Source organism: Excalfactoria chinensis, chromosome 6, assembly GCF_039878825.1.
Source record: "Excalfactoria chinensis isolate bCotChi1 chromosome 6, bCotChi1.hap2, whole genome shotgun sequence".
In the NCBI taxonomy this organism is placed as follows: domain Eukaryota; kingdom Metazoa; phylum Chordata; class Aves; order Galliformes; family Phasianidae; genus Excalfactoria; species Excalfactoria chinensis.
In genome coordinates, this window is record NC_092830.1 from 26,540,829 (window position 1) to 26,562,502 (window position 21,674).

General features: G+C 49.4%; 2 protein-coding genes across 3 annotated transcripts in view; one reads left to right on the forward strand and one right to left on the reverse strand.

Moving 5' to 3' along the window:
• The window catches only part of NT5C2 (5'-nucleotidase, cytosolic II), a 53,071-nt gene extending 38,957 nt beyond the window's left edge, over positions 1 to 14,114 (reverse strand). The window contains exon 1 of one of the 2 annotated variants that reach the window (XM_072339770.1): positions 14,011 to 14,114. Coding sequence is in view for 1 of the 2 variants with exons in the window: in XM_072339768.1 (XP_072195869.1) it covers positions 14,011 to 14,086 (76 nt within the window). In the remaining variant the exon portion in view is untranslated. The remainder of the gene's footprint in view (positions 1 to 14,010) is intronic. The other variant, XM_072339768.1, reaches the window with a different exon arrangement.
• A 1,919-nt stretch (positions 14,115 to 16,033) lies between these two features.
• INA (internexin neuronal intermediate filament protein alpha) lies at positions 16,034 to 20,315 on the forward strand. Its single transcript, XM_072339773.1, has 3 exons — positions 16,034 to 17,102; positions 18,834 to 18,958; positions 19,135 to 20,315. The coding sequence occupies exons 1-3, from the start codon at positions 16,227 to 16,229 to the stop codon at positions 19,397 to 19,399; spliced, it is 1,266 nt and encodes a 421-aa protein (XP_072195874.1). The 5' UTR covers positions 16,034 to 16,226; the 3' UTR covers positions 19,400 to 20,315.
• Positions 20,316 to 21,674: the final 1,359 nt, after the last annotated feature.

Genomic DNA, 21,674 nt, shown 5'->3' on the forward strand with positions numbered 1-21,674 from the left:
CTGCCACCAATTCCCCACAGCACCCCCAGGGAGGAGGTCAGCACAGCCAGAGGGATGCGGGCACGTCAGCCAACCACAGCTTCAACAACAGGGCATGCAGGGAGACACAGCTACCAAAATAGCCCCAGCCCAAGCCGCTAAGGGCTTATGAGCAATTACCAGCAATTTAAGCAATGCCCAAAGGCAGTAAGGGAATGAACAGCCTGTGAGCATCAACCTGTTTCTCTTCAAAGTGGGGCATTATGCCCACAGCACCGCCTGCCAGGGGCTTTCTGCAACAGCCCTGCTGGAGGAGAGGGCTTAGGGAGCTCAAGGCCCACACATGACAGGCCTCAGGATCTTGTGGTACCACAAGACTGAAAGCTACAGAAAGCCTGTCTTCAAAAGGTGGAAAATGGGTTATCCCATAAGCATTTTGAGGTGGTTTATTATCACCACCACTGTCATCTTATCCGGAGCCATTGTAAAGCTACTAGCCTTGAGCTATGGATTCAGATCTAAAAGATATACGTGTTCAAGACCTCTGAAAGGAAAATCAAATAGCTCTACAAAACTGTTGCATGGTTGATTGTGAGATCTTGATCTGCCAGCTGAATGCAAACTGCCCACCAAGATCTGAAGACTTACAACCATGGCCAAAATCAGAGCCTTTCCATTATGCTAGCTGCTTCCCACTTCACCTGCTTCCCATCATTATCACGCCACATTAAAGAGAGGTGCTGACACAGGCACCAGGACAGGTCTGTACCCAATGGTCATCCATGCCAGACATCTGATAGTTCCCCAACAGCATCCCACAAAGAATCCTAAAGCCCAGATGGTAGAAGACTGTTAGCAGGTTACTTCTGTCAGCGTCCCATCTAAAATGAGGAGTCGGTGAAGCAGTCTGAGCTCCCATGCGAAGCCCTCTTCTATTCAGGAGAGATCAGACAGAATCATACTGAGTGTTAGGATTCAAAAATCCAAGCCTTAAGGAAGCCACAAAGATCTGAGTTTCCACAGTTAAGCAAGAAAGACATGAATTATTTTAATGTTCCAGCAGTTATTTTTCTGTAGCTGTGATGAATAGAGTTCAAAGGGAGGACAAGGTCTGTAGACAGAGGCAATATCTTTTATTAGACCAACTGGTATGGCTGGAAAAAATAGACAAGCTCTTGGGCATACAAGCTTGTCTAAATTTTCAAAGTCTATCAGTTGCTCTAATAAAAGACATTACTTCTGCCTTCAGGCATTGCTGATTTATTTATTAAAATAGTTGTTTTTAATGTTCACATAGCGTAAAATAAAAAATATATATTACTGCAGTTTTGTATTACATAACCTCAAAGGCACTCTTACAGCTTAGCAGGCTGTGCTGGAGCTCTGATGATAGCTTACTACTCTCAAATAAAACACTAATCACTTACAAATGATATTGTGATACCTCTTCCCCACCTAGAAATTCCACTCACACAAGAAGTCTTCCTGACTTGAATTCCAGTGCTCCAAGGTACCAAAACCAACCAACCTGAGCAAGGAAGAGACATGGGACCTGATCCCTGAATACAAATATTCCCCTTCACAGCGGTGCCAAATATAGGGAGAAAAATAAGAAGGGGTGAATCACTCCATGCACTCGTAAGCCACAGGAATAAACATCTAAGAGAGCAGGCAGCCAGCCAGGCAAGATCCCCAACTCCAAGTAACTGAAATACGATGCATCTTTCTTTAGTTACAGATCTCTATTTTTGAAATCAATAATCTGTAAATAGCTTCACATAAAAATAGAAATCTTTACATAGATGAAGCATGTTAGAACACCTCCCTATAATTTATTGCAAACATGCTCCTTGCTGGTGCAGTCTTAATTAAACATCTGATAGCGTTTAGGGCACAGGGTTCATTTTGAAAAAGTATTTTAAAACTCCACGTCAAAGCTTTGGCCCAGAGCTACTATCCATTACACGTGCTTTTGTCCAGAAGAACATGAGATCTTTAACACATATTTTGTAAGAAAGTAATGTGCTTCTTTTGTTAAGCCTCAGCTGATTTTAAGAAGCACAGATAGTATATTTCTTTCAGACACTCCTACAGGTTAAACAACATGCATAGAGGCACTCCCCTTCAAGGAGTTTTACGAGTTAATTTCTTCATCTATTTTGGCCAATAGTTAGAAACTTCTGCACCTGATAATACCTGATGTGTTTGGGTTAAATGCACCGCTTGTATTTTTTTCTGAGTTTGTTTTCAACACTTGGATGATGCAATGCCAAATCAGAGGCATACACACCAAAATGTAGGGATAAACAAAACAGCAGTGACGAGTCCACTCTTTCCAGGATCCTGTCCAAGAGCTTATGGAGCAGAAAACAAACTCTCAACAAACCAATCCCAAGGCACCAATTTGCCACGCACTACATCTGTCCTTTTCGCACACATGCTGCTTTAGGAATCCTTGGTATCTTGTCAGCACGACCCACACGCGTTATGTGCACGTGGGCAAAGTGAACAGGGACATCAATGATCACAGCTAAGGTTTGGTACATAAAGGCTCTGTGTCTGGCCCGAGGCAGTGATACACAGAGCTCCTGGTGCCTTGCCAAGCCACCAGATGCTCCTGACCCCTGGCTGCAAGGTTGCTTCATCCCAGGTGGCCCAGGGATCTCAGCAAGGAGGGAGTTAATGGTCCTAAGAAAGGGGAAAAGGAAAGGGAGAAGAATTAGGGTTGGTTCGGTCGAAGCACAGTTCAAACTCCAGGCCCAGGTCATAGCATGGCCTCACAAATTGGGAATGAGAAGGGAAAAACATTTGCCTGCTGCGAGGTCTGTCTGTGTCACTGTGGTTCAGAATGAGTAGCTTGCTTGCCAGGAGCATCCTTCTCCCTCAGCTGTGCACAGAAGAAACTTGCATCTGTGTCAAGCTTAGGCCAGACACTTTGGGCAACTAGCATCAGAGGAGGTGAAGCCCACTCAGGTTAGCACCATCCCCCCGGTCCTCTGAAGCATCTGACACCTTGGGATGGAAAGCGTACAGAAGTGGCTTGGACTCTGTAATCCTCCTAAGTGGCATCTCCTGCTTCACCATGAGGGCAGGACCTCATGCCTGCCATCCCAGAGTTCTCTGCAAACTCTCTTCCACTGCAAACACATTTACAGACAGCCAAAGGTGCTGTCCCCATGTTGTCAGCAACAGATAACAGGGCATAGAACAGCATAGGGAACAATCCTCAAACTTCCCTCAAACTTTCCACAAGCTCCAGCTCAGCGTGTCACAAACACACTGAAGCCCTGGAGGTGTTCAAGGCCAGACTAGATGTGGCCCTGGGCCCTGATCTGGCGCCTGATGCAGTAGCTGGCAACCCTGCTTGTGACAAGGGGCTGGAACTAGATGATAATTGAGGTCCCTTCCAATCCAATCATTCTGTCATTCTGTGTGTAGCAAACTTCTGACACACCTCAGGGCTGCCAGGAGGCAAAGTAACGAAGAATTTCTAGAAACAAAAGTGCCAACTAAGGAGAAAAAAATCCAGTGGGTGGCATTTCTGAAACCCAAGGGAACTATTCATGTGAGCTCAACGCTGAAATCTACTCACACTCTGCTTAGGAAGAACAATACAGAGAAATGGGTGGAGAGATGGGAGGACTCCCTAGTATGTATTGTAATGTTCCTGTCTCCAAGTAGTGATGTTTGTAAGCGATATAAACAATAAATACACTTGTAATTTTTCTCTTTGTGTCTAAAGTTAAGTTATTCATTTGAAGAATGGAACATCTCATATCTGCATCTTTGACATCGCAGCTTCAGGCTCACATGGCAGGAAAGGACAATAGTCTCTTCCTATTCTAATTCTAAATTACTTCCAAAAGAAACTTCAAAGTTTACTCAAGTTCAACTGTACTTGAGGTAGGCTTTCAGAATGGTAACTGTATGGGCATGACACGGTACTAAAGAGGTAGAGATCTGTCGTTAAATACCTTTTAATAATAAATACAGATGCACTCACAGTTTATTCAAAAACCTATTATATCCCACTAGATTCATAATACAGCCTTTACTCTATGGATTGCACTGATCCTCCCATCCCCAGCTTTCCCTTTCAAATACCAGCTCCAAGTTTTCCCTCTGAAGGATACCTACTTCCCCTGTGCTCTACCACAGAATGGACTTCAGTGATGCTGCATTTCCAAGAGAAAGCTTTTAGAGAAACTGGAAAAGCATTTCCAGTTGTACACTTATCTGAGTACATTCTGACTGATAGATGACAGTATTTTATGGGTTATTTCTGGATGGGGAAGGGATAAGAAGGCAGAATGCTGCTTGTGCAGCTTGTTAGAGGATTTCATTTAATTCCAGGCTGAATTTTACTGTGAATCTACATCTTAAACTAACAGCTATTGAACAATAAAATACAATATATTCAACAAACCTCTGTTTTATTTTACATGAGTATTTTTTATCAGACTTTTTCTAGTGACAGCCATATCCACAGAGTGCCTCAGCCATGCTTAGAGCCCCAGCAATGATCCAGTAAGCAAAAATGTATTAGAAGCAGTAAAATACGTAGGACAGATAAATGAGGTTTTTTAGGCTTTTTTCCCCCCATCTCTATCCAAGGAGTTCTGCTCATTCAGGAACTTCAAAGAGCAAGAGTCATTTAAAATATTTTCATTATTTTAAATAGGACTTAATTACCACCAATTTCGGGGTTGATTAGAAAGGAGTCTGGAAAAATACTCTGAAATCCACAGTGCTCTGGGAGGAGCAAACCTCAAACCTGACCCTTTCTGACTATCAAGAGACCATCTATTCGCCTGAATCACCTGTAATTGAGTTTACTACCTTCAAATGGATACCACAAATTCTCCAGTAAGCTAATGAGAACATTCTCCAGCTTCCACACAGCTCATGCTTCTCAGTATCTCCTGCAGAGTTGCCATTTCAGTCAAGTTACTTCCAACATGCTGCTCATTACACCAGCAATTTGCCAGAGGTAGTGCCAGCTCTCCCTCTCTCTAAGCCCAGTGTGGCCAGCACTGCCTCACCACCAGAAAAAAAGAAGGCAGAGTACGCTTAAGGAATGTGAGACTTGATCCAGAAGAGCAGGAGCCATGCCATGGAGAATCAAAAACTAACACAAACACTCAAAGAAATGCTGGGACTGCAGATCAAATCTGATCCTTGCAGACGAAAGGCCACTAAGCAGGACTCTATGTACCTATCTGTCACTGCGACAAACACTGCTGGAAGGCTATTTTGGGTCACCTGTCCCCATTTAAGAGCAATGACTGTGATTACACTGAGGAAAGAATAAAGCTACGAGAGAAAAACTGGAGTGGAATAAGAGACAACCAGCAATCTTGAGGAGAAATCTCCAAGGTTTCACCTGGAGAGAAGGAGAACGGACAAAGGCTTTTCTTGGGCCACTCACTTCCTTAAGAGGCCTTCTGCAGGAAAAGAGCCCAGCAGCCTGCAGCAGCCTCTGCTGCAGAGGTTCCCAAGCTGTTGTCCAATTGACCACCTGCCAACAGCAAGCATGGACCTGGCTAATAACATCATGTACTCACTGCTGCTTGTTTCCAGCTGTTACATTCCTGCAAGAAACCCAGAAGATAGTTCAAATACTTTGCTCGTGCTGTTCTTCCTGTAAGCAATTGCTCTACTTGCACAAGGTCTTAAAAGGTTGAAATGCAGAGTTGAGTTTGATCTCTCTGCTGTGATAAAGTCTACCCTAAAGGAAACATATAGGGATTCCCATGTGTAAGTTTTAGCTTAAAACTGAGAGGGTAAGCTTTGATGCAGATGCCCACTATAGTGGGGATTCAGTGATATCTGCAGATCCTAATTTTATTACTACAAAGATGAAGCATAACAGTGTGCTAGCTGAGCTGCAGGTTAACACAAATAGCACAAAAGGCAGAAATGTCAGCACAGAAATGAACATGCTGAGTTCCACAAATCAAAAAGGAAAGCCAAAGTAAACTTTTCTATTCTGTCTCTACTGCTTTGCTTCAGAACAAACTGGAACATTACTTGTGTAAGAAGCTGCTACCAGATCATGATGGCTCAACCCTACAAGTTTGTGACTCGCAAAGAGAGTGAGCATGATGAGACGTGCCGTCCTCAGTGAGAAAACTGGAAGCCGTTAGTCCACATACCAATTTCAGACCAAGGAACAACTGCCACTCCAACCTGCTAATAGGGATTATACAACAGTAACTCTTTTGGCTGCAGATCATGGTATTTCAAGACAATGATGCTTTTCATTCGATACTGCTGTGTCTCAGGAAGCAAGTACAGCCTTAACAAGCCCTTCCAGCAGTGTGGTGGTAACTGACGAAGTATTTGAGTTGCACGGTTCAGATCAGGCACACAGTCATTCTGAAAGCATGCAACTGGGTCAGCTTGGATAACGCAAACAGCCAAAAGCCTTCTTTATCTTCTAAACACGGAAGGTGGGGGAGACAACATTTTTATTGGCTTCCCTTGCTGACAGTGCTTACCAGTATGAGAAAAACAAGACGAGAGGTGTCTTTGAAGAGCATGGTCCCTACTTCACTAATATTTCACAAAAAAAGCAAAGATCCTGAAAGCTTATTCTGACTTCTCATCTTTTAAAGTAGAAGGGAAAATAAGGATGATTTTTAAAAGACACTTGAACTATCTTCCACGCTGAATGGGCCCTCTGTACATGTTTACGAGCTGCAAAAGCAGATGCAACAGCAGAATCAGCAGCTGAACCATCTCTGCAGGCTGGAGACTGTTCCCATCTACGTGGGCTGGAAGCTGTCCCTGCCCAGCCCAGGTGCCGTGAGCCAGCTGGCTGCACCGCACTAGTCCTATGGGCATCGCAGCACCAGCCCAGGGACGTGCTGCTCAGCAAAGAAGCTGGCATGCTTCAACTTTCTTTCATAAAGTTACTGAAAATAAATGCTGAGATCAACAGCTCAGATGACGCGGTAATCTCAAGAGCTGCCCTGTCAAAATCAGTTAGAAGTCTTTTTTCCCCCACTGCTACCACTTCTGTTTTCCAGCACCATCCCCTGCATCCCGCTTATATATAAATTCAGTCTCTCCTTTTGAGATCTTACCTATCAATAACAAGCAGAGCGGTTGCAAGGCAGGTAGTGTGAAGTCTGGAGGTGTTTCAAAGTGCTCTTAGCAGTGTGCAGTTTCCCTCTGCATACAGAGCACAACTCGTTCCTTTTTTGACCTGTTTTTTTAATCAGAGGCAAATGTAGTAATTATAGTCTGTCTGATTGCAAATGAAATTACAAACCTATCCTTAGGGCACAATAGTGTCCCCACCTACATGTTATCAGCCCCCAGATCTCATTTAATCTTGACAGATATGTACTACTGAGGCATCACTTCAAGAAACTCTGTGAGTAAATCAATTTTATGAACACCTTTCTGTGCAGTTTTCTCATGCTCTTCCAAAAGTCTGCTAATTCATACAGCGCTTCTTACGCAACCTATGTAACTCAATTCATCAGCCAAGTAACCCAACACCTCTGATGACTGAGCTTTTGCTCAGTCTCTGGCTTCCCTTTGATAACCTAACTGTCTCAGCTTTATCGACTGATACCAAAGGCCTACATTAAGCGGTTCTCTAACAGTATCAACTTCCTTCTTTTCTTCACAAACTTTTTGCAACCCTGCCCAAGCACAACACAGAACACCATGTTCATTTGGGGAAAACAAAACCAGACCTCCATGGACCCTTCAGTTCACTAGTTTTTAATACATCAAATCAATCCTGCTGACGCAGGAGATTGTTCCCTGGCAGGAGCTGAGGAGGGCACACACAATGTTCTCCCTGTACTTGTCCCAACACAGACCGCGCTCAGAGAGGACTCGGATGAAGCAACAAATCCACTCCTGCATCTGTGACCTGGAAGAAACACTCCAGCCTGAAGGGTGAGAGAACATTAAAAAGAACTAAAGCAGCATTGTCAGCAGGTCCTCGTTACCCCAGAATCACAGCTGACAGTTACCAACACTGAACCCCCCCTTGGGCCATGACTTCTCGTTGGGGAACACAAAGTAACTCATTAGTGGAGACTCAAAGACCCACAGCACTGGGCTTTGGGAAGACAGCTCCCTGCATGCCCTATCCTCACCAATTATTTGTTCTCAACACCAGAATACATACATTTACAAACACTGCAGGTGTTTTTTATTATTTTGTTAATATCTACCTGCTACAAGGTTGTGAAGAAAAATGAGTGGCAGATGAGTACAACTTGGTTGAGTTTTATCATCCCTTCCCTCATGATTGCTCAAGCACAGCTAGCAGATTTCTTGGCCTCAGTTCATCAAACTGTCAGTGCAATATTGCAAGAAAAGTTATAATACACATAACAGAAGAGGTTAAGAACCTGCCTAATCTATTGCCAAAGCAAAGGAAAACAGGAAAGGTTAGATCACAAATGTATTTGTGTTTGGCTTTCAGCAACAATTTCTTCTTTTCTTTTCTTTTTCTTTGTGGAAATGTGCAAATGCAGTATCCAGCCCTTAACACTCATAGACACAGAACAGGTACTTTCCTGGTGCCCATTAACACCACTAGTGCACCAACTGACAGATGCTTGCAACAGTGAAGTGGAAACTGAAATCTGACTCCTGCCTCAGTTTCCAGACAGCAGAACGAACAGATGATTTACCAGCCTGGCTTGCCTCTATCTTCAATTCCTCTTTCCAACACCACTCAGCCACTTGGATTACAATGATGGCAAAGCTACAGGAACTGAACTGGAAGGGCAGTTTCCAGGGTCAGCTTCAAGCTAACAGGTGCTCGGGGCACCTGAAATTTATGTTCAACTAATTGGTTCTCTTCAGGGAATGAACTCATCCCAACCTAGTAGCACATACACACTATAACATGAAATGAGTTGAAATGAACAAGCACTGAAAAATAAACAACTATGCAACTACTACTGGTATCTGTAGACACTCAGTGAACACTGCAGCACATCAGAAGGCACACGATTTAGCCGTAACACTCAGGATTAATCCTTGCAGTCTTTTACTCTGACTTCAAAAAAACACATCTTCACACAGTCTTGAGACTGAATTGCTTTGTAATATCTAAATGAGTGAGCTGCAAACATCAAACATATGTAGCTCCTCCTTAGGAGGAAAAAAAAAAGACAGAATCTGTCTCAGATGGAGAAAACGAAGAACAGCATCCAGAAAGATTATTTGCTTTTAACTACAACTGGTTCCACTTAGTTACTTCCAAAATTACCTGCAGTTCACTAGCACTTACCCTTTAATGCTGCCACTGGCGATCGCTGTTTACAAAGCAGTGGCATACATCTCACTCAGCACTTCTTTGGGTTTCTGAGGGCAGAACATTCACATGCTCTTCTCTGACCCCACGTTCCTAATTATTGCTGTTCACATCGATATGCAACTCATCACCAGCTGAACCAACCCAAACACCAGCTGAATTCAGCTGGCAATGGGATTTTGTCATGCTTTATACTAAGCCATCAGTCTTCTCTCTTTGGAGTTTACCTTCTATTCTAGGTTACTTTAGACGTTGAATAGAAAGCTTATCTTGTTACATGCTGTGGCCAGATGTGCTACATTTGATGGAAAGGCCAAGAAGAGCTCAGTCCAAGCAGTAACATGTGAGTTGATTACCACCCATTACTACTGTTTGGCAAAGCAGATGAAGAATACCAATTTAAGCTGCAAACCCTACCTCACCAGCAACCCACCTCCCCGTGAACCAGATGCACAAAGCAGGGATGCAGCTGTTGCTACTCCAGCAGAGCAGACATCTGCTGCTGCCTGGGGAAAGGCAGCAGCTCACCCAAGGAAGGGACAACTCACTCAGTAGGCCCCACAGTCCAGAGTTGCCTTGCACGGATGCCAAAGCCCAACCGTCCTGGCTGAAAAAAGACTTTTTGGAAATGCACCTTCACAGAGGGTTCAGCAAGAATTTTCTTCCTGAAAAATCCAGCAATAATGTGTCTCAAGTGTTTTATGTATTATGCCAGTGTTAACACAGAGAAGTACAAGGCCCAGGTCAAAACCAGCTAATCCAAAGGGCTGTTCTTAAGTAAACAGTGGAAAACCACTCTACTTCAGAGCCTCTCATAGAAACGCACACAGGAAGCCTCTCTTCCCCCTTCCGCTGAACCAAATGTGCCAAGTAAGTTAAATGATAATCTAGTAGTAAGCACATGTGTGAAATAGTAGGCCTTTGTTTGAAAATATCTGGACCGCAGCTGGGAGCTGTGAATAGTCTGTAACTAAATTAGGCTAAGTTTAGACTGCATAATGACCTCAACTTCTGTTGAAGGAACCTTTGTTTTGAAACAAATTGCAAGTGCTAAGATGAGGGGGAGTGGTAGTTTTGGACACTGAAACTGCTCAAGTATAGTTTAAGTACAACGTAAGCAGCATTCGGGTACACTGTCCCCACACATTTGCTTCCAGTTTACTTCACTTTGATGCCACCTGCCAATCTCTAAAGATTCACATCTGACTAGGCCTCCCTTTCTTATTCAATTGCTCTACAGAAGTGGTGCAACCTCTGTTTCCAAAAGAGAAACGAACAGACCATTCACGACCCAGCATCACCACTACAGGTACTTCATTACTGCAATTCCTGCTCTCCACATCGAATGCACCTCACACCTTCGCAGAATTTAAAGCAGTTTCCGCTGTTAAGAGGCACAGGATAACAACCTGCCCGCCTTCTTTACTTGCACCTTAACAGAAAGCAGCATACAAACAAGCTCAGTGGGGTTTCCAACTTCCCTGTCTCAGACAGAACCCTCTTGCTGATGAAACGACCAAAAAAGGGCTGGCTGTGCTGGTAAAGCCCGCAGCAGGTAGCCATGCCCTGAGAATGATAAGCGGGGGTCACTGCAAGCAACCAAGTTTGCGCACCCAGGTCTCCCAAGCACCTTTTTAGTCCTGCAAAGGCATTCATAAGACTTATTAACTACCCTCACGTAGCCAGGTTTGGATTAGCAATCGCTTACAGTGGCTACCTGAAATACCTACGCAATATTTTCCAGATGTTGCTTAAGGTCTATTTACTGTACATTAAGTTCTATTTATTGTGCACACTGGATTGTCTCTGTGGTTGTGTTAAGCAGAGTCATGTTATACGCACTCTCTAGGCAGAGTACACAGTCCAAGGTTTTAGGAACCATTCCAGTAAACGACACATAGTGATTAAAAAGCAAAATACTGATCATTGCTACAAGCATCATAACATGACATATAATAGTAATTTCTTTAGAAGTGGGAAACACGTTTTAGAGTAAGAAGTATTTATATGAATGCAGTTTGCAAATATGAAAAGATGTGCTCAAATACAGAACTGCCAGCTTTAAGAGAAATGACTGCAGCCATTTCAAATGTTTGTGTTGCTGACATAAGAAATAAAATTAAAACACTAGACGGAGTGCAGACAATAAGCAAAGAATTCCCACGCGCTGACTTAGTAACATCTCATCCTGAGGAGTGAGACAAGACTTCCACTCCGGGCACATTCTGTTCAGTTTTCCATCCCATTATTCTCACTGCTAAAAAAACCACAGCTGTTTTCTATCAGGACACCCACGTTGGCAAGTCACCCCGAGGCAAGGACACGGTGCAGAGCAGGCCCTGTGAGCTCGTCCCAAGGTGCACCACTTGGGCTGTCCTCAGTTTCCCTTGGGGTTGAGCCCACGTGCCTGTCCCCTCCATGGCTCTGTGCTGGGTGGCACACCAGCCCTTCTTATCCCGAGGTGATTAGTTACAGAGGTGTGCTTTTAACAGGCTAAAGACAAGGCATGGCCCTGCCAAACAGCAAGCCAGTTCCTATGACAACTTTCCACTGCAGCTTGGCTGGAGACCATTAATCCACCTTCCTCAGGCCAAGTAGCTCCTACACAGTAACACTTCCGTGGGTCATTACAGACCTCAGCACGACTTCCAGCAGCGTCCAAGCAATGGCAGGTTGCATTGTGTGGAGCTGATCCCACAGCATTCCCTCACTTGGAAACCATACAAAAGAAGAGGTTGCTGAGCACACCCACTTTTGTCTCTCACCCACCATTTTCTGGGCAGAGCTGCAGCCAGCCCTTCTTCCTGCACCTCCTTGTGAGTCAGAATCCACAACCCAGGCAGGACTCAAAGGCTGTGGGTCAGCTCACTCTGCCCCAGGGAAGCAGCAGCCGACCCTGCATCAGCCCCAGGCCATCTCCTGATAACAGCTCTGCAAACTAACAAGCCGCATTTCATTTTTTAACAGAAGCATCGCTTCATTAAGCTGCACCACAAATCACAGGTAGGAGGCGAGCAAATAAACCTATCTGCTTTTTCAGTGAGTATCATTTAAAACATCATATTTAAAGTCTGTTTCCTTTTTACTTCAGATGCACAAATAAGATACGCGTATGTTTTAAGGGAAATACAACATTCCTTTCAGTGTATTTCTAAAGGTTACAATACTGCTGTGTTTACCAGGAAACATCAAACTGAGCTTTTTGGGTGGTTTTTCTTTCCACAAACAAACACTCCTGGTGATGTTAAAAAAGCACAGGACAAATACTTCTAGTGGTTTTAGTTAGGGTATATAACACTAATGCAACCAAAGCAAATGTACTGACAGGCTCCAAATCTCAAACCTCAGCTGAAAACGTTTGTCCCATTCTTACAATTTTTCTCCCCATTTATCTCTGCAATTGTACTTCATTCAATGGAGCATTTCAAACGTAATTCAGCGGCGCATTTTGCAATACAGTTTGCTTGAATGACGCTATACAGAGTAAAGGTTGTATTGTACTATATAATGAAACAACGTCCATGCTTGAACAAACTCCAACTGCTGTTAATCAAACCAGCAAGTTCCTGAATGATCTTTTGGAGTCAGGACTAGAGGCAATAGATTATTTTAAATAGCAGCCCTGCTCTAAAGTATGTTTAGGTTGATACAGGCTGATCAGCTTGCAGTTACAACACGACAGTTCTCCCTCTGTGCCAGCATGACAAACACGATGTGCAACCTGAAGATCAACACGTAGCTTTGAGTTCTGCTTCTGGTTTTCAGCAAAGCCATGCAGCACCTGAGAAGGCTTGCAAAGTCTTCCCATCTCCCTTTTGTTCACTAGTCGCCACGTACCGCCCAGTCCCCAAAGCAAACAGCTGGATGGATCAATGGGATCACAGAGTCGTTAGGGTCAGAAAAAGACCCTTCAGATCATCTGGTTCAACCACCAAACTCAGCGTGTTCGAGCCGGTGATAAGGTGTGATCCTACACTGAGGCAGACAGGAAACGCTACGTTTATATATGTCACTCAGAAAGCGCGCTGCGATCTTTGTGGTTTAGACCTTCCAGAACTAACACAATATATACATAAATAACTTTTCAGCAGTCCTCACGCCTTGGGGTAACGTTCTCAAGGCCGTTTCCGAACGGCTCCCGGCCATTTAGCAGGGCAGCCCTCTGAAAGGCAGCACCGGAACGAACGCGAGCGTTTCACCATCGCACACTTCGGGAACGCCTCAAACATCCTGCACGGCCAAGAAACCGAGCTGCCTCTTTCGGTCCCCGGGCACACAGGGGAAGCTCGCACCGCGCGTCTTACGGCATCGTTCTCGGCACAAAACGAGACACGAGCGCGGGTCGGGTCGAGCAGCCGCGTGCTGTTCGGGCTCCGCGGTTGGAGGGGGCGGCGCGGGGCTCATCCCGCCCGAGGGGGTCCCGCACCCACGGAGCGAGGTAGCTCAGAGCGGCTCGGGACGGGAAGGTGGCGACGGGGCGGCCGGGTGCCTCCCCTCGGCGGCCGAAAGGGAAGTGGCTGAGGCGCACGGCCGGAGCTCCGCTCTCGGCGCTCCCCCTCCGCACGGAGCCCCCCTCCCCGGCTGCGCTCCCGAGGGGAGCGGCTCCCCCCGCCCGTTCCCCCACCTCCCCCCCACCCCGGTTCCGAACGGTCGCTTCCAACGGTCCCCGCCACGCGCCCGGCGCGCGCACGCGCACCCGCACGCGCGCACTGCCCCCGCGCGCCCGGGCCGCTCCTCACCTCCCGCCGCGCTCGGAAGAACTACCCCGCACCGCTGCCGCAGAGCACAGGCGGCTGCATCGCGCATGCGCGGCATCGGCACCGCCCCCTCCGGGCGCCAGGGAGCGGGGAGAGTGTGCGAGGCCGGCGGATGGGCGCGGGCGGAGAGGGAGCGTCGGCAAAGAGCGCGCCCCACCGACAGCCGCACGGAATGAGCGCAGCCCAGGCCTCAGCTCTGCAGCAGCTTCCTGCTCCAACAGGAACACAAAACACGCACTCACCCCTTTTGCCAAATCGAGGCTAAATCAGCACAAGTGGGAAGGCCGGGAAAGAAAACTCACTTTGCGATGCGGTAATGCAAAATGACAGAGGTCAAGGAAGTAGTGAAACACGTTTGTGTGTGAGGATGTGAAAGAAACAGCCAGCCTAGATCAAAGTGAAGATTTCTGTCTAGGCCAGGTGGGCACTGCGGGGCCATAGGATGAGACTGCAGGGTTTGCTCTGCCACCACAGAATCACAGAATGACCCGGGTTGGAAGGGACCTCAAGGATCATGTAGTTCCAACCCCCCTGCCTAGCAGGGCACCAGAACATATGCACTTGGGTCACAGGATCACAGAATGGTTTGGGTTGGAAGGGAGCTTAAAGACCATCCGGTTCCAGCTCTCTGTTATGTCCAGGGACACCTTGCACCACAGCAGGTTGCCCAAAGCCTCTTTCCAACCCTGCCTTGAACACCTCTACAGATGAGGCAGGGCAGGGAAGATACAAGTGTTGCGGCCTCACAATGGCTGTTCTAAAATGGGCTTCAGAAAGACCAAATGTTTCTAGGAAAGCAAGCAGATCTGAGTCCTGGAAAGCAGTGCACAAGCCAAGTCTCTTGTATTTATACTTCCTGTCTTTTTCATTTTGTCTCTGCTGGCTGACACTTCTTATTCCCCCCATACGCTACAAGGCAGATGCACAAGACTAAGGCAGGATTTATATGTATGCGTGTGCATCCCATTACCAACCCCTGACAGCACATCTGGGACCAGCCTGCTGCAGCAGTGAACAGTGGTGTGTGTAGTGCTGCACCCACCTCACTCACAAAGAAAAGGGATGTTTCTGCCTTGTGATCACCTTCCAAGTGTGCTAGCTGGGATGTGGGCTCCTATACAAGCCATAGCTGTTGCCACGATTGCAGGGCTTCCTCCAGAGCCATGATAGTGATTAGGTTCCGATCTTGTGGGGATTTGAATCCCAGCACCATTGCTCCTGCTTTGGTTGGTCTCTTTGAAACAGCAGCAGCTGTTATGGAAGCAATGAGTCTTTCCAGTCCCGGCTTGCTCACCCTCTTGACTCACCATCTGGACCTCACTGACACAATCCTCTTGCCACCGGAGAGGATAAATGGGGACAGGAAGAGTGGGAAAACCAGGCTCCAGCTCACTGCTCAATGCAAAAGGGATTTGTAGCAGGAAGCCCAGCTGCATGTTTCGTCCTGGGTGGGGCAGGGACTAGCACGCAGGACACTGTTACCCCGGCACAAACACACAGTGTAATTTCCCTTTAGAACTGGTGGGGACGAGTGCTCTGTGCATGTACATGGTGTGTGCCCACCCGATGGTGTGTCTGCCTGTTTGTATGTCTGCCTATGCTTCTCCACCTGCCCGTTTCTGCCTGCTTCTTTAAGCATCTCTGCCTCTCCTTGCCTGTGCGTGTGTGCGCAATTCTCTGCACGTCTGCTCTTCCCTTTGTCTGCCACTCAGCATGTGTATGTGTGCGTGTGAATGTGTCCATGCCTTTCTGAGTGCTTGTGCATCCACCTGGCTCTTTGTGTGCGTTTGACAGTATCCATCTCTCTGCCCATGTGTCCGTCCACTCCTACACCCCCCACCTATCCATTTATCTATTAATCCACCCACCCACCCATCCATCCATCAACCTAACGATCAATCCCCACACCCGCCCGCCGCAGCCTTTCAGCACCGCGCCTGGTGGACAGCTCCCGCCTCCTCCTTCCGCGGCGGCCCCGCCGCAGCTCCGCGCTCCGCTCCGCACCGCACCGCTCCGCTCTGCATCCCGCCGCCCCTCCCCGCATCCCATCGCTCCGTTCCTCATCCTACCGCCCCTCCCCGCATCCCATCGCTCCGCTCCGCACCCCCCGCCGGAGCTGCCCGCGCCCCGCCCCGCGCCGAGCCTCCGTACATAAGCTCTCCGCCGCCGCCCGCCTCGCTTCTCTCCTCTCCGCCGCGATGAGCTACAGCGCGGATCCGTCGGCCCTGGCCGCCTCCTCCCGCCGCCTGCTCGCCCCGGGGCGCAGCGAGGGCGTCGAGCCGCGCCGTGCCAACGAGAAGGAGCAGCTGCGGGGCCTCAACGAGCGCTTCGCCGGTTACATCGAGCGTGTGCGGGCGCTGGAAGAGCGCAACCGGGCGCTGGCCGGCGAGCTGGCGGAGCTAAGGCGGCTGCCGCCCGAGCCGCGCCGGCTGGGGCAGCTGCTGGGCGGGGAGCTGCGGGCTCTGCGCGCCCGTTTGGAGGAGGCACACGGCGAGCGGGCGCAGGCAGCGCTGGAGCGGGCGCGGCTGGCCGAGGAGACGCAGCGGCTGCGGGCGCGCTGCGAGGAGGAGGCGCGGGGCCGCGCCGAGGCGGAGCAGGCTTTGCGGGCCCGGCAGCAGGCGGCCGACGGGGCGGCCAGAGCCCGAGACGACCTGGAGCGTCGGGCGGAGGCGCTGCGGGAGGAGCTGGCGGAGCTGAGGCGCGCCCACGCCGAGCAGCTGGCACAGCTGGGAGCTGCGCTCCGCGCCGCCGCTCCCCCGGCCTCCGGACCCCCGACGGCGCGGCCCGACCTGGCGGCTGCGCTGCGGGAGCTGCGCGCCCAGTACGAGGCGCTGCCGGCCCGCAACCTGCAGGCGGCCGAGGACTGGTACCGCGCTCGCTGCGCCAGCCTCCACGAGCGGGCGGCCCGCAGCCAGGAGGCCGTCAGGGCCAGCCGCCGCGAGGCTGGAGAGTGCCGCCGGCAGCTGCAGGCCCGGGTGGTGGAGATGGAGAGCCTGCGCGGAGCACATGAGTCCCTCGAGCGGCAGCTGCAGGAGCTGGAGGAAAGGCACAGCGCCGAGGCCGCGGGGCTGCAGGTGAGCGGGTCCCCTCCGTCCCGCCCCGCCCTCCCGAACCGTCTGCCCCATCGCCGGCTCCTCGCACGGCGCCGCCCTGCCCCTGCACCGCTGCCTTGCGCCCGCCCCACGCGGCTGCGGTGTCCCCGCTCTGCGCAGTGCCCTCATCCTTGCAGCCATCTCCCCGGTATAGGGCTTCCATCTGCCCTGCCTGAGCATCGCCCGCTGCTTTCACCCTTCCTTCGTACTTAGCACCCTGGGGAGAAGGAAAGGCCTTTCGGGAGGGATCAGCATGGACGCCCCTCTGCAAAGCCTATTGTCGCAAGGGACAAAGACCTCTGTGCGCACACCGGTGCTGCTTGGGGACATCGCTCCATCCCTGTCCCCCAAGTCTGCGGTCACTCCCCACCACTGTGGGTAATTCCTCGAAGCCACCTGCCCACAGCTGGACACTTGCCCTGGGCTCTGGCTTTTGGCACCGGCACTGCAGAACTTGGAGCTCTGCAGATGCAAAAGGAGCCAGATCCCAGTATCCTGTGTCCTTGGACAGATTTATGGGGTGGACACTGAGCACTCCCTATCTTTTATTCCATTAATACAATATGACCCCTTTTTCTTATTACAGGGAAAATGTCCATGGTTTAGAACGTAATAAATCCTGAGACTGTTGTATTACACGTCTACTAAGTGATCTCTGATTTCCAAATCAAGCCATTTCCATATTGATAATGAAACGACAGCTTTACTTCATACCCAAGGGCTGCTGTTGTTCCTCTGCCAAGTACTGCTGTGTCATGGAGCCCACATCCTGCCAGGCTCTCTAGGAAGCTGGGCTGCAGCTCTGCGCTGCTTGCAGTCTCGCAGGGTAGTTGGGGCCTTCAGTAAATATTGTGGAAATGGACAATATGCAATGTTTCCTGCAGTGGATGAAAGGATTACATGTAATAATGTTCCTAAATAGCCTTAATGCTGAGTGAAAAGAAGAATTCTGGGAGAAACCTATATTTGGAATAAAATTGGAATTAAAAATCTTCAACAGTGCAGCTGGGTTAAACAGCACTGTACTTCAAACTGATTTAGCTGCAGAACAGTGGTTTCTTGCTTCGTGACCCACAGGCTCTGCTGTGAGTGTGACAGGGAGATTGTTGCACAATGTGCCTGATTAGGAGCTAAATGATGCTCAGTGCTATGGCAGAGGCAGTGGAAAGGGCTGGTTGTAGGAGATGGGAGCTGGTGTTTGCAGCAGCCACCGCAGGTTCTGCAGGCACTTGCTGCAAACTGCTTACTCATTGTCCGTGCCCATCGTGCAGCCTTGGTGACACAGTGGGGCATCCAACATGGGAAAGCATTTGGCCTGGTAAGATTCCCCCGTGGGAGTGGGTTTTGCTGCTTTCAGGCCATCAGCTCAGGGGATTTGCCAGGGAGGATTGGGTCTTCCCCTCCTGCTGCAAGCTTTTCCCTTCCATTGCCCTGGAGCTGTGTCCCAGCCATCTGCTGGGTGCTCTGTCTGGTCCCATTGAACTCCATATTTGCTCTGATGGTGTTTAAACTTACTGAAGAATATATGAAACCATCAATGTTTAAAGCCCCTTCCCACTGCATGCTGTTACAAGCTATGCCCAGCACTCTGCCTGCTTCTTCATCTCTGTTAGCACTGAAGCTCCTGGTTGGGATGTGCAGAGCTGAACAGCTGTGGGGAAAAAAAACAACCAAAACACGATCCTGAGAACCCTTGTCATTGCCTCCCTGCAGGACACCATTGGGCAGCTGGAGGCTGACCTGCGCAACACTAAAACTGAAATGGCCCGGCACCTGAGGGAGTATCAGGACCTGCTGAATGTGAAGATGGCCCTGGATATCGAGATCACTGCCTACAGGTAGGGTGCTTTGGCCCTTTCTGAGCCCAATTCAACACCCCGCTCCATGCCGCCAAGCCTGGCACCAGAATCAGACCTGGGTCTGTTTTTATCCAAATCAGCTGCATCCCGGTGCTGTGAAGGTGCCTTGTGAAGTGACTCCCACCTAAACCTTTTCACTTGTGCTGTGCTTGCAGGAAGCTGCTGGAGGGAGAGGAAAACCTGTTCAGCATGGGGAGTGCTGGCCTTCCAGCCATGAACCCCCTCCCCAACCCCACCTACTCTTTCCAGCCACGCTCCTCCACTACATCCTTCAAGAAAGAGGAGCAAAGAGAGGCGGTTAGAGCAAGCTCCAAGATACCACCTGGTCAGGCTGGGATGCTTGATGGGACCATAACAACTGCCAAGAAAGCGGAGAGGTTCAACGTGCGTGGAGGAATCATTGCAAATGCTAAAGTGTAATGGCGAGGATCCCATCCCTTTTGCATTTGAGGGGGAGCAGTCTTCAGTCAGCCCTTTAATTGCCTCTTGGGCACCAGGTTGTGCTCAGCAGCTCTGATTACAAGGACCCCCACAGGGTCAAGGCTCAGAAGCCTCTGGCAAAGCAAGGGCCGAGCTCAGCACACTGCTCCCTCTCAAGTCAGGTGGCGGCCACACGGGTCGCTGGGTGCATGCTGGTGGGTGTTGTGGGTGCACGGGGGTTTGTGGCAGTGAGCAGGGGACTCGCTGCAATTTGGGGAGGGGGTGGCAAGGGCATTGGAACTCAACTGCAACTAGGGTTAAGGCTACAGCCCTTCACCTACTGTCCAAATCCATGTGTAGCTAGAGTGTTTCATCCTCTTCAAGGTGTAGCCATCCACTTTCAACCCAGAAGCACAGAAATAGCCATAAACACACCTTGTTTCTGGTCTGTGAGCCACTTATATTTTAAACTATAAGGAATGTCTTCTTTTTCATTCCAACAACTTCTTCTGTTTCTTGGTAGCATTAGCCTGGCCATGTGCATGGGGTTTGTTGGTTGGGAACCAGCACCCAGTACCTGTCACCATATACAGCCAGGAAGGCTGGGTGCTGCCAAATGCCACATCCACACCTCCGCTCCAGCCTTCCAACACGTGCCAAATCTGATGTAGGATTTACAACTGTAGGTTTCTTTCAATGCCTTAAAATTGCCAGCTTCTGCAAGAGCCGGAGACTTTGTGTGTGTGTGTGTGTGTGCTACACGTCGGTGCCCAGCCGAGGTTGCCATCACAAGACCTTATTGCCCTCTCAGTGTTGCCAGAGTAGTTCCTGGAACCAGCAAACTGTTCACTCACACTCCTTCCTATTGTACTGTAAGGCACAGGTTAATAATTAAAAAGAAAGAAATATTTACGTGAACCAAAAGTTCTTGTCTTCTTTCCTTCCTCCTGCTTCACACAGTGTCACCCTTAGTCATAGAAACATTAAGGTTGCAAAAGACCACCATTCAGTCCAACCCCAGCCCATCCAGTCCAACCCCAGCCCATCCCCACCGTGCCCACTGACCACATCTCTCAGTGCCACATCTTCACATGAACACCCCCATGGATGGTGACCCCACCAGCTCCCTGGCAGCCTGTGCCAATGTCTCACCACTCCTTCTGAGAAGAAATCTTTCCTATCAACCAACCTGAACCTCCCTGGCGCAGTTTGAGGCCATTCCCTGTTGTTCTGTCACTAGTTACCCAGGAGACAGCCATGATCAAGGACATCCTGGTTTCAGTGACAGACCCTATGGCCCAGCTCTCACAAAGGCCAGCAGACAAGAAGGAACTTTATGGCAGGGGAAACCCCAGAAGAGCAGAGGGGTGTACCCATCTCCCAAACAAACCCTGTGAGAGCAGGGACAGGGCTGCCACAGAGCCCTGCAGGTAGCAGCACTGGAGGCAGTGTCCCACAGATGGCCCTGCCACAGTGGGGTGTCCTGGGTCTTCCCCTCCCTGCCACCTCCCCACAGCCTGCCCCAGCACCACAGAGACACGGTCTGATGGTCACCAGCATGCCCATGGGCCAGCAGGCGTGGTGGGGAAGAGAAGGCAGATGGGACTGGGCAGCTGATATAATAAGAATCTGAAGCTTATATGCCCTTCTGTGTGGCTTTGTGTCAGTCCCTTGAGTGTGAAGGGCCTGACCTATCCTTTATTCCAAGCCTCGGTCCAGCTCCCTGCCTGCTCAGCTGGCCACATGCTCCCAACAAAGCTGGGATTTACTTTGGTAGTAATGATGTGGAGGGCCTGCATTCATGGAGGAGAACAAAGGAGCCTGGGGGAGGACAAGGCATTGCTTTGGAACCAGCTGCAGCTCTTTGTAAAGGGGCTGCAGTGGAGATTTCCTGCATTTCCAGATTTCCAAGGAGGCTGTGGTGCTGCAATAAGGCCTCGCCTGTAGCTCAGTCTTTCTTACCAGGTTAAACACTCAGGCTGCTTAAAAGATTTATACCTCTGCAAAGCCATGGCCTCTCAGTAATAATGCAGCTGCAGGCATTGACTGCACCACCAGCCTGGGAAGCAGCAGTGAATGGTTGCTCCTCCATCATGCTGCTTTGCCTTCATCTTTGTGCTGGGGAGAACATCAGCCCCCACGCAGGGGTGCAAGCTCCAGCCACATACCTGGGTGGCTGCATTTTCCTGGAAGAAAACACTGGCCCCGCAGCTGTGCTCTGCGTCTTCCTGTCTGTGCTCATTTCCATGAGGATGAGATGGGACAGCTCATGCCA

Coding starts and splice junctions, on each gene's coding strand:
- INA (XM_072339773.1), top strand. CDS start 16,227: ATGAGCTACAGCGCGGATCCGTCGGCCCTGGCCGCCTCCTCCCGCCGC. Junction 17,103..18,833: donor CCGAGGCCGCGGGGCTGCAG/GTGAGCGGGTCC, acceptor GCCTCCCTGCAG/GACACCATTGGGCAGCTGGA. Junction 18,959..19,134: donor ATCGAGATCACTGCCTACAG/GTAGGGTGCTTT, acceptor CTGTGCTTGCAG/GAAGCTGCTGGAGGGAGAGG.